At 40.5% G+C, this 12,727-nt stretch overlaps 1 protein-coding gene across 1 annotated transcript in view; it reads right to left on the bottom strand.

The window, feature by feature from the left end:
* Positions 1-1,210: 1,210 nt before the first annotated feature.
* Positions 1,211-12,727, bottom strand: part of LOC115619005 (protein naked cuticle homolog 1-like) — a 100,771-nt gene continuing 89,254 nt past the window's right edge. The window contains exons 9-12 of the mRNA XM_030511022.1: positions 11,148-11,295; positions 10,033-10,117; positions 2,646-2,776; positions 1,211-1,902 (exon numbers count right to left, since the gene is read on the bottom strand). Of these exons, the coding sequence (XP_030366882.1) occupies positions 1,328-1,902; positions 2,646-2,776; positions 10,033-10,117; positions 11,148-11,295 (939 nt within the window). The 3' untranslated portion in view covers positions 1,211-1,327. The remainder of the gene's footprint in view (positions 1,903-2,645; positions 2,777-10,032; positions 10,118-11,147; positions 11,296-12,727) is intronic.

Consider the following 12,727-nt stretch of genomic DNA (forward strand, 5'->3'; position numbering starts at 1 on the left):
TGACCTTCAAATTTCTCAGCAGCCAGTAAGGTCTTTTGAGTATGGTCTCACTCTCCTTCATGAAATGGAAGCCCTATGATACAGATAAAGTAGAAGAGGCCAGAATGATTGTGAATGATATTTTTTACATGTTGAATTGTCTCAAAAATGGAAGAAGCACAAATTGATAGGTGCTGGGGAAATTTAAATTGGAGGCACCTAAGAAAATGCCATGACATATGTTTCTAAAAAGTCACCATTGTGGAAAAAAAATTATAATGTTAATATTTAAACCACAGATTTCTAAAACACAACAAAATGTACCTGAGAGTGTTCATATATATTTATATTTATATTTATAATTATAATTTCCCAACATTTAAAGTGAGAAAGTACATTTTCCTCAATTCTTCCTCAAAACAAAGAACTGTGGATTTAAACAAAGCAAACCCCCAAACAACCCCTCTCCTCCTCAAACCGCCAAGAATGGTACTTATGGCCCAAGTGCTAAAGTTTAGTGACACTTTTGAAAAACCCATTTCACATCCTCCTCTTTTCAAATGGTTACCCCAAACAGAATGGAGAGTAAGCAAGAGAAAAAACAAAAATAAAAGAAATATATTTAAATATTACCCAGTATATAACAGACTATACTTGTGTCAGTGAAGAATCTCCAAGAAAATAAAGTGTAAAAGTCAGTCACACAAATGTAGCTCTGCTGACAAGTATAGCTAATATTTCCTTGCAATTATTAAGATAATTTGAAAGGATGTGAACACAAACAGGCTACATGAATGAAGTATATTAAAGTTCCCCCCCATAGCACATTACAATCAATAAAAAGAAAATAAAATCTGAATAATACTAGAGGTAGCAGCTGCTTGTATTTTCCATTATTCTGAGTATCTCTGGAGTCCAACCCTTTGAAAATTGCTCCCCTGATAAAAGGCTTGTGTGCGATCAGTCGACATACAGCAGAGTGGTAAGCTAGATGTCTGCAAGAGTGTTTGAAGTATCTTTCCTACTACAGTGGAAGTAGTACTTGTAAAGAAGTGCTTTGACAACCTGCATTAAATCACAGCTCAAAAAGCTATGGCTGTTTGCCATTTTACAAGCCATTAAAAAAAAAAATAAAAAATCCACAAGATGTTTAAGTAAGCTATGCCATTCCACAACATACAAATAGGGAAAGTTTCAATAATAAAAAATATGCTAGCTAAAATATATGCTAGCTGAATATTAATGGAGTAACAATAATATTAATCATAGTAATGCCTTAGTTCTGGTATCACAAGAACACATTTCCTTCATACGGGATGATTCTTGGAGGATGTTGGTGGGATCTCTTCTATGTTTGGTAGAAGTGATGGTAGTGGTGGTGGTGCTCATGGTGGTGGTGGTGTTCATGTCTTTGTATCATCTGTCCAACTTGGCCTTCATATAAAATGACTGTGGGCAGGTGTCTCACATGTTCCTTTTCCACAACTGTCCCTGGAGACTGGAAGGTTTTGCACATTTGGTGATTCTCCTTTGCCCTCTGCTTATGCTTCTTGTGAACCTGTTGAGATTGCAAGGGGAGGTAAAGAAGATTGTGGCCCACCCATGCACTTGAGGAAGCTATTGGCATGGGCGCCCCTTGAAAAGGTTTATTTCTAACTGCCCTTCCAGGATGCACAGGGGCAATGTTTTTGCCCTGGCCCTTGGGAGACCTCACAAAGTGGTTGTTGGAGTCCTGGTTCTGCAGCTTTGGTTGGATTTCTGCAATCTTGGCATACGAACTTTCAGCCAGATTGATGTGGCTTGGATCAACCACTTGAGATTTCCTATGGTGAGCATGGAAGGTTTCAGGCTCATGAGAATGGGATCTAGTCTGATTCACAACTCTGCTTGGTGGGTCATCTTTTTGAGCTGCTGGAGGAGATCCTAGGAAATAACAAGCTGAGTTAGTCATCTAGTACTTCAAAGCTTTAATTAGTAGCATGCAGTTGGCAGGGATAGCATTATCGGCAGAGTGAATTTTTCCTAAGGAAGTGAATGCAATTTAATTACGTTTAATAATTCTGCCTAGTAAAACACACAAATATATGTACATATCTATACAGGAGTGAATATGTGTGTGCATGTATAAAAGTCTTTATATTACCTTCTCTTGGTCATCACCTATCTGAAATTAATCAAAATAACTCTGAGTGGAATAGTAAAATCTTGGCAGAGGACAGGGAAAGAGAGGAAATCCAAATCCCTTTAATGTGGGGACAAAAGCCAAAATTCCAGGTATGAACTCACATTTTCATATTTTTGGGTCAGTAATGAATACAAAATATGTGCTGGTATCATCTTGGGAACAAACTCCAACATCCAAAAATCAGTCCTGGCCTTACCCATAGACCAAACTTAATAATTTAGATGTAAAGATTGTTCTCCTAGGCTCACCTCCAAGTTTAGCTACACAAACAAGCACTTCAAAGTAGGCTTGCAGCACATTAGCCACTCCATTGTGATACCACATTCACCAGTAATTATCTTGCAGTATTCACACAGTCCAATTCCTTCCAATAAGTCACTACAGACAAATCACACAGGTTCACAATTCACTGCCCCTGGCGTGGAACATGCAACTAAAGAAAGAAAAGACAAAAAGGTTGCAACATAAATTACCAAATTACCTGGCCCAAACTTTGATGTGTAGTTTTCTATTCCTGCAAGATCCAAATAGTGGTTTCTCCTTTCAATGTTCTCATCAACACAATGACGATAGCACCTACTTTGCTCTGGATTGTTCTCACTCTGGTGATATCTGTCAACAGGAAGCAAAATTACAATTCAGCAGAACTTCTTTAAAGTTGTTATCACTGTCTGCAAACCAACAACTAATGGCCCCTTTGAAGTGACAGGAGTTCCTCACAAACAACAAACACTTGAAATCCTGGATGACCAGATTTGCTAAGTCGATAGTCCTGAACTAGCTGTTCTTTCCCCTCATAGAAATCGACCCTGATGTTGCAAAGCAAAGGAAGCTTTCAAATTGCATCATGCATGCAAAAACAAATAAAAATGCTCCTAGGGTTTATTACATTCTGTCTCAGGGCCAAACCATTCCACTGATTCTCCAATTTGGACATGCCAAAGAAAACCTGCTGTTTGATTCATGACTGTTCTCACTGCTGTCAGGAAGCAATGGGGCAAGCTTTGTGTCAGATAAACATTCATGTGTATCTGCTGCAGAAAGACAGGCAACAGCACAGGTGTAGTAACTAGAGAGAGCCTGAGAAGAGAAGGTGTTGGTAGGGCAACCAGAGATAACTGCTGCTTTCCAAAATACAATTAAGAAGGTCAGATCAGCTGCTGGCTTCAGAATCTCAACTCCTTTTCCTGCTCAGCTTTGCAATTTTATTTATAGCAGAACTATTTCCTGAGAATGAATATCTGAAATACCATTCATTTATGAGGCAGAAAAAAATCAGGCAGAGGTTTACAGTATTGTAGCCCATAATGCTGAACAATTTAATTCAGCAATTTAAATGGATGTCTGCAGATATGAACAATATTTTCAATATAATAGTATAAGCAGAAAACTCTTAAGTCACTGCCTGGCATTCAGATATTTCAGTCTCCAAGGCCACAAGATAGGCATTGCTCTTTCTCTGTGTGACTGCACTGATGTCAACCTTAGACCAGAATTTGGCCTTGTATCCTACACCAGTTGCTAAATCAGGGCTCTGTACTGTATGGCGCCTAGTACTCCGCTTTTAGTCTATTAACACATTTCCAGGTTTCCAGAGGCTGCTGATACCACTGAGCTTTGGCACAAACTGCTTTCCTGGTCTAGTGTAGTACTGTTCAGGGACATTACAGAACTGAGTCCCCCATGTCTCTGTCAGACACAGGTCTACAGTTTCTTTTATCAAAGTTGCAGATTTTTGCTCTACTTTGATAGAAGTAGTCTCCTGAATGGAGAAGAGTCTGCCTAGAAAGCAGGTAAGCTTTAAAGACTCTGAGTCAGCTTGAACTCCAGAAGTGACATGGGGTACTGTCAAAAAATGAGGCAATATCCAGATATTCTTTATTTTCTTGGATACATAGCCAACTCAGTACCTTTCCTGCCTCAGATACACCTTTACGAATTGTTACACTTCAGCAGGTCAACATAAAAGATCTCTGGGGCTAGACCCTGGCTAACTGAAGTTGCCAGGCATGAACTGCCTACGGATACCATTGGGACTTGCACACATGTGCTGCAGACAATACATAGTTAAGCCAGAAAAAACATCACCGGGTTTGATCCAACACAATAAAGATACACTGTATAACAGCACTGCCTGTTGAAAACGAAGTTAACAGGGAACCTGGGGGTTTTTTTGTTACTGTAATAAATTCCATCTCTCATCAAGACAGTGAAGCAAAACTATGCCAGTTCTGCCACAGCCCTGTATTCCAATAGCTTTCTTATATGCAAGATGCCATTCAACAATATTCAGGCAAACATACACAGTGAAGCAATTATATACTGATGAGAGATGTGCTCCACTGTCAAAGACAACTTTAAGTCAGAGAACCGAAGCATCTGGCATCCAGCCCAACAATGCTCTCCTGTGTACACATGGGGAGACACAGGCATGCATCAGCCATGCATCAAGCACAGTATGTAAACATATATCTCCCTGCTGTTGTGGTTTAAGCCCAGCTGGTAACTGAGAAACACGCAAATGCTTGCTCACTCCCCCTCTTCTTCCCCCCCCGCCCCACTCCCGGAGGGATGGGGAGGAGAATCGAAAGAATGTAAATCCCATGGGTTGAGATAAGAACGGTCCAATAACTAAGGTACCATACAAAACTACTACTACTACCACCAATAATAATAATGGTAAGGGAAATAACAAGGGAAGAGAATATAAAACTAAAAGGGGAAAAGGAAAAGAAAACAATAAACACAAGTGATGCACAATAAAATTGCTCACCACCCACCAACAGATACCCAGCCCAACCCAAGCAGTAATCTGGGCCTTCCGGGTAACTCCCCCCGGTTTATATACTGGGCATGATGTGCTGTGGTATGGAATACCCCTTTGGCTAGTTTGGGTCAGGTGTCCTGTCTCTGCTTCCTCCCGGCTTCCTGTGCCCCTCCTCACTGGCAGAGCATGAGACTGAAAAGACCTTGATCAGAGTAAGCATTTCTTAGCAACAACTGAAACATTGGTGTGTTATCAGCATTGTTCTCAATCTAAAGTCGAAATCACAGAACTGCACCAGATACTAAGAAGGAGAAAAATAACTGTTACAGCTGAACCCAGGACAGTATCCATCCCTTATTCCATATGTCCTGGGTTCAGCTATAGCAGTCATTTTTCTCCTTCTTAGTAGCTGGTGCAGTGCTGTGTTTTTTAACTTTCAGCCTGGGAACAACGCTGATAACACTGATGTTTTTAGTTGTTGCTAAGTAATGTTTATTCCGACCTAGGACTTTCTCAGTCTCATGCTTTGCCAGGGAGGAGGGGAAGCCGGGAGGAAACAGAGACAGGACACCTGACCCAAACTAGCCAAAGGGGTATTCCATACCACAGCACGTCATGCCCAGTATATAAACCGGGGGGAGTTACCCGGAAGGCCCAGATCACTGCTCGGGTCGGGCTGGGTATCGGTCGGCGGGTGGTGAGCAATTGTATCCTCTCCCCTTGTTATTTCACTAATCATTATTATCATTGGTGGTAGCAGTAGTGGTTTTGTATTATACCTTAGTTGCGGGACTGCTCTTATCTCAACCCGTGGGAGTTACATTCTTCCGATTCTCCTCCCCATCCCTCCGGGAGCGGGGGGAGGAAGAAGGGGGGGAGTGAGCGAGCGGCTGTGTGGTTCTGAGTTACCGGCTGGGCTCAAACCACGACACCATACCATTCACGTCCTGGTCAGATCCCACATTTTTCAATATACCATTGCTTTTATCTCATATATATATACACACACAGAGAGAGATATCATTCCTTAGTCCATGGACCATCCCTATAAAGCTTGTTGAATTCATTCAGTCCGTGATGTTGATTCTCTTCCCTATCCCTCTGGGAGTGGGGGGAAGAAGAGGGGGGAGTGAGAAAGCAGCTGTGTGGTTCTGAGTTACCGGCTGGGCTTAAACCACGACAGTAAGACTGAGAAAGTCCTTGATCAGAGTAAACATTACTTAGCAACAACTAAAAACATCGGTGTGTTATCAGCGTTGTTCTCAGGCTAAAGTCAAAAACACAGTACTGCAACAGTTACTAAGAAGGAGAAAAATAACTGCTACAGCTGAACCCAGGACATCTGCCCACGGCAGGGGGGTTGGAACTAGATGATCTTAAGGTACTTTCCAGCCCTAACTACTCTATGATTCTATGATTCTATGATATAGAGTGTTGTTACTGGTTTTTGGTTTGGATTTATTTTTAATTAAAAAAAAGGGCATCTGCTTAAGTGTTTGTGGAGTGTATGAAAGCCCTTTCTAAAATTCCTACACTGGAGTGTCATGCTGATGGTAATAAGCACACAGTGATATAGCAGGTAAGGGGAATAGAGTAGTGACAGAGCCCAGGGTAGAAAAATGCAAGGACATTCCCTGAAAGCTGAGTTCACTGATAAAATAGAGTTTAAGCCAGTCAGAAAGCAATCACTTCAGCAGGAAAGAAAGAGAGAGTGAGAATGCGTATCTGCGGGTAAAAGGAAGATGTTTTAGAGGCTGGCATGCATCATATTTTCCCTGTTGCACTAAGTGAAATATAAACTATAATGGCACAAAGATATCCAACCCACAAAGCTGCCTGCCAGTGCTCTTCCACCATCCATTTTGTACCACACATGCCAGGCAAAGTAGCTGTGAATGTATCTACTTGATCTTGATACTCGTAGTAGTCCTAAGAGGTGAAAACTCCTACCTGTAGCTTCCAGCAGATGAAAAATCTAACTAACTCTTCTATCTCCCACTGTCAGGATAAAAACACTTCTATCTATTTTATCTTGACTATTAATCACATCTTTCCTAGAATTCCTAAGTGACTGAATTTGTGAAATGCGTGCACGTCTCACAAAGTCCTCATTGCTGCTTTCAAAGGGGAAGCCTCTGCATTAATATAATGAGATTCTGTTATAAGCCTCAGGGAACTTCCCTGAGGGTTAGCAATTTGGCCACAAACATCACTGCAACACACACAGTGTGAACAGGACATTCTTTGTCCTGTCCGCATTTAATAAGATGCAACAAAACCTGTCAGATTCTGACAGTTGTCTGATGCTGATCTGCTCAGCTCAAGATACAGATTTGTTCTGTCTAGGAAGCCTCTACCTAAAGGGATGAGAAGGACAAATGCAGCAGAGCCAACATTCTACCCCAACATTTGATGCCTCTATGACTGGATTTAAGTGGAAATGGCTGCTGCTGATCATAAAACTACTATATTTGTAAAACCAGGACTTCAAGGGGATTTTTGCAACTGAAAGGTGATTTCTGCAACAGATTATCATACAAAATTCATGCAGGGCAAACCTTTGCTAATGGGCAGAGGGAATCTGAATACTACATCGAGGCCAGCAAGCAAAACCATGGAGTATTCTTTAGTTCACAGAAGATTTTGTTCCTAACAGAAGATTAGAAGTCATTTTAGCCTAAAATTTGAAATTTGATTGTACTGGAATTTACTCACTGGGACAACTCACTAGCATTTTTACTCAATTCAGAAAAGGGAGGCACTGTTTTGTTGTCATTTTTTATAAGACTGAATGCTCATTCTCCTGATAAATGTATTATGTATTTGGACAAATATCCCTAAATCCAAGGAAAGCCAAAAGTGGATTTTTATTTTTTTTAAATTTGCAGCTGAAGAAACAAATGCAACGAATGATTCAATGTCATTACTGCAGCATTTCAGCAAACACTTCCTTCTGCCTTAGTGTTAAACATAAAATCCTAAACCAGATCAAACTTATACACCGAGGTGAACTGTTTGGAGCAACTGCTCTACAGAATCGTAGAATCATAGAATAGTTAGGGTTGGAAAGGACCTTAAGATCATCTAGTTCCAACCCCCCTGCCATGGGCAGGGACACCTCGCACCAAACCATGCCACCCAAGACTCCATCCAACCTGGCCTTGAACACCTCCAGGGATGGAGCATTCACAACTTCCATGGGAAACCCATTCCAGTGCCTCACCACCCTCACAGTAAAGAAATTCTTCCTTATATCTAACCTAAACTTCCCCTGTTTAAGTTTCAAGCCATTACCCCTTGTCCTACCACTACAGTCCCTAAGGAAGAGTCCCTCCCCAGCATCCTTATAGGCCCCCTTCAGATACTGGAAGGCTGCTATGAGGTCTCCATGCAGCCTTCTCTTCTCCAGGCTGAACAGCCCCAACTTTCTCAGCCTGTCTTCATATGGGAGGTGCTCCAGCCCCCTCATCATCCTCGTGGCCCTCCTCTGGACTTGCTCCAACAGCTCCATGTCCTTTTTATGTTGAGGACACCAGAACTGTACACAGTACTCCAAGCGAGGTCTCACGAGAGCAGAGTAGAGGGGCAGGATCACCTCCTTTGACCTGCTGGTCACACTTCTTTTGATGCAGCCCAGGATACGGTTGGCTTTCTGGGCTGCAAGTGCACACTGAAGCCAGCTCATGTTAAGCTTCTCATCAATCAACACCCCCAAGTCCTTCTCCACAGGGCTGCTCTGAATCTCTTCTCCACCCAACCTGCAGCTGTGCCTGGGATTGCCCTGACCCAGGTGTAGGACCTTGCACTTGGCTTGGTTGAACTTCATGAGGTTGGCATTGGCCCACCTCACAAGCATGTCAAGGTCTCTCTGGATGGCATCCCTTCCCTCCAGCCTATCAACCGAACCACACAGCTTGGTGTCATTGGCAAACTTGCTGAGGGCGCACTCAACCCCACTGTCCATGTCACCGACAAAGATGTTGAACAAGATCAGTCTCGACACCGATCCCTGAGAGACACCACTCATGTTAAAATCTATCAAAATTATCTGCTTTTGATTTGTTTTTCTATCCATTAAAATATAAAATTCAGAAAAGTAATAGCACACCTACATGTGAATGAGAGATTCACATTTTTTCTTAGCTGTAAAAGATTTTAATACTCGAAAAATACATTGCAAATTATTATCACATACTCTGAAGTTCATTGTAGGTAATATCTATCAGGTAGGTAGAACCCCTGATAACAGGATAGATTACACATGTTCAGAGGAAGAAGGCCTGTTCTGAACTGACATCCAAAATAATATTGTACACTCCATTAGGGAAGAACTAAACCCTTTTTTTATCTAATCCGTAGATGGCTGCAAGTGTACCTGCATCTCTTCATAAAAGAAGCCCACTGTGCTTCTGCTTTATTAGAAATGGATGCACTCTGAGTCACACAGGCTGGAGTCCATTGAAAGACAACAGACAGGTATTTTTTCAAGTGGTGAAATATATTCTGAAACTTACAAATAAAAATAATCCCAATTTTCCTGCAAGATTACATTAAATATATTAGTTCTAAGGAAGCAGGGTAATTCCTCATGGGCACTACCAAATAACTAATTCTGTAAAGGAGAAGTTGACCTAAAGTTGATGTGGCAGCAGGGAAGCATGGTTTCTAGCAGGGTGGGAGTCATCAGAGATGGCCACTCTGCTAAGTCACTGTGGAGGACAGAGAAAGGCAGGGGTTGGCCTCTATGGAGATTAAAAGGTTTTGGGACACTTTTAGCCAAAAAGCTGTGCTATAAACTCCACTAGTAGGCACAATATTTGCAGATAGCATCTAAAAAGATGCTGTATATCCTCCAAAGAGCCAACAGAAGAAGAAAATTTGGGTAATGGGTGCTACAGATTTGCTTTTTGGGTTTTGTTTTAATATACAAAAAGTATTCACCCATGGAATATGCTATTGGTTCCACAGTGAAAAATCCTATTATTCCTCTATTTTAACATAATTTTTAAAAATAAAGAAAGGAAGCAAACAAGAAATCAGTGGTTGAAGTTTTCTCAGAGGTACCCAGTGCCTGTTAGGACACAGGGTTCTTTCCCCTTACCTGAGAGAAGCCCGCTGCTTCTTCTCAGAGCATCTTACTTCTTCATTAGCTTTGCTTTCAGCTCTATGCTTGGCACTCTGCAAATCTGCCAAAAGAAAGGACATTATTCTCACATTACTGTCCTTGCTGATCACCATAACTAACATGCCACATTGCAAATGCATTTTTCTTGTCGGTAGATCAAGATGTAATGTATCATTTCATGTAACCTCAAAAGTGCTTTTGTCCACACGACAGATTTTAGGCAGACAGAACCTTGACTCTAGGACATTAGGTTGGACCATGTGGCAGGTTAAATGAAGCCGCATTCACACTGATATACTTGTCCCTCAGGAGGGCTCAGGAGTTTGGAGCTTCATGCTGTACTAATGCATCACAGAGCTCCCTAGCAGCACAAATTTTCTTATGTCTGCACTTGACTGAGTGGATGAATATATTAAAACTGAGATAACAAGGCTTTCCTTTTGAGTAAGGTACCCATATTTTCTACTGAAGTATTACTTTCAATACTTAAAAGTATTTTAATTTAGTATGACTTTACCTACTTAAGCAATTATGCTGATACAACTATTATTATAGTGAATATAATGTGAATTAGCCATCAGAGTATAATCCATTTTATAATGTCAGACTCTGCCAGTACAGAAAAGTGCAATTTTTGTGCATAGATACATAAAGGTTATTTATGCTGAATTACTTATCCAGCAGCAGTTACAGCTATGCATTTGCAAAAAACATTTTATACCACTACACCTTTTTCCACACAAACTGAGCACTGTAATATCAGCAGAGTTAAAGCAGTACAAGTTGAAAAGGCCTTAAATCTGCCTTGTGGTACACAAAGGCAATTACACACCATATAGGCTATTGCTGCTTCCAAAAAGAAGCAATCAATCAGGAAAGGGAACCCTAATTTGCTTAAGAGATGCTAAAAGGAGAAGGATAGGCAATTTTGCATCCAAAATCATAAAGCACATTCATGGGGTTTAAAATACCCACATAATTATTTGCCTTTAAGTATATATTTATTTGTAGCAACAAAATACGAAGATGTATTTTTGAGGGATTCTTGAAGTCTTTCATATTTTTTCCAATACCTGATTGCACATCCTTACCAGCAGGATTTAACAAGATACTCTTTTTCTTCTGGCTGCCATCTGGTGCCACAGTAAGTTTCACTCGCAGAGTTTTGCTGGAACTAGGAGAATGATTTACTGATGCATCAACTACTTCATAGATGGTGTGAAGCAAGCTGGTAATATCCTATGGTTGGATTGAAACACAAAAAGACACACTGTTGTGAAAATGGTATGAAACCTACAGCTTTGATACTTACAACTATTTTGGACTTGGGACTATCAAATGTTGAAATATCCTCAGAAGTTGCTGAATTTAAAAGAGCTGAATTTTCACAGAACATTACAATCTACATCACATGGCATAAGATTTATGAAATGGGGCAAACCATCAAAACAATAACAACAGTGCAAGATATTCAGGTTTCCCAAACTGAATCAGCAAACTTGTGTTCTGCCTTTTCTTTTCTTTGATTTCAACAGAATCCAGGGATTCTATGATAACCATTCATACTGCACTAAAAACTGAGTTTACATGACCGAAATAAATAAAGCAATGAAGAAAATCTTGGACATTACAGTCTCACTACTTTGCGTTTATTCATGGGATACTTGAATGGTTGATTATATAGAGGAAAATCAGTAAGAGAAGTGACAGAACTGTAAACCTTAGGTCTGGAAACAAATCATGTCTGAATGTCACTCTTACATATGCATTCTGGGGTCTAACTTATTTTGAAAAATTCAAACCAGTTCTAAACTTAACTTAACTTACCTTTTTGAACAGCAGAGATTATCCAGTCAGGCCTATTACAGGACATTCTTCACACATCTCTTTGAAGGCAATGGGATGTGAACAAATGCTTACATGTCTGGCTATATCAGAAAGGACACTAGCCAGTTTTAATAAACTGATTGTTTCGAAAAGGAATAGCTCAGAGGTCTCTCAGATTGATCTAATCCAGCCAGGCTCAAAAAGGGTACTACCTTAAATTGCCAGGATGAAAAGGAGAGCTCTTGGCTCACTACTTTTTCTCAAAGGGATTTTACCCAAATTGATCTTGGGCACTAACCTAAGCCCAGAGTATACTGATCATTGTAGGCTATAAAGATCTCATTCAATATATATCTGAGAATTTCTCCATGCTGGTCTTCCTATTCCTTGCTCAATTTGTACCTAACCTCTTTCTAGCTGCCTGTGAGCACAAAGGAAATATCTAAACCATCTTTTGTTAAGTATAACTGGTTCTGAGGATTAAGAGTCAGGTCTATAAAAATTCAAAACATCTACAACTTTTCCTTTGCCCAGGGGTCACACCTGTAACCATGGCAGCTCGAAGTTCAGTATGCTTTAGTGGGTCCCACCACTTTAGTAGTCAATATACTACACAGTTCTCATTATCTAATCAGCTTTAAAGGTGATGCAGAAATACTAATTTCTACTCACACAGAATTTAGGGGAATACTGACCTTATGGACAGGACAAATGATTTTACAGTAGATGATTTTCCAGTTCAATAGGCAGAATGAGTGACAAAATCCTAGAGGGTCCAGACTTCATCTTAACATGTACCTTCTCTAACTTTTCTGCACTCTGGAATTTCTCCAGACTTGTGAGT

The sequence above is a fragment of the Strigops habroptila genome, chromosome W (genome assembly GCF_004027225.2).
Source record: "Strigops habroptila isolate Jane chromosome W, bStrHab1.2.pri, whole genome shotgun sequence".
In the NCBI taxonomy this organism is placed as follows: domain Eukaryota; kingdom Metazoa; phylum Chordata; class Aves; order Psittaciformes; family Psittacidae; genus Strigops; species Strigops habroptila.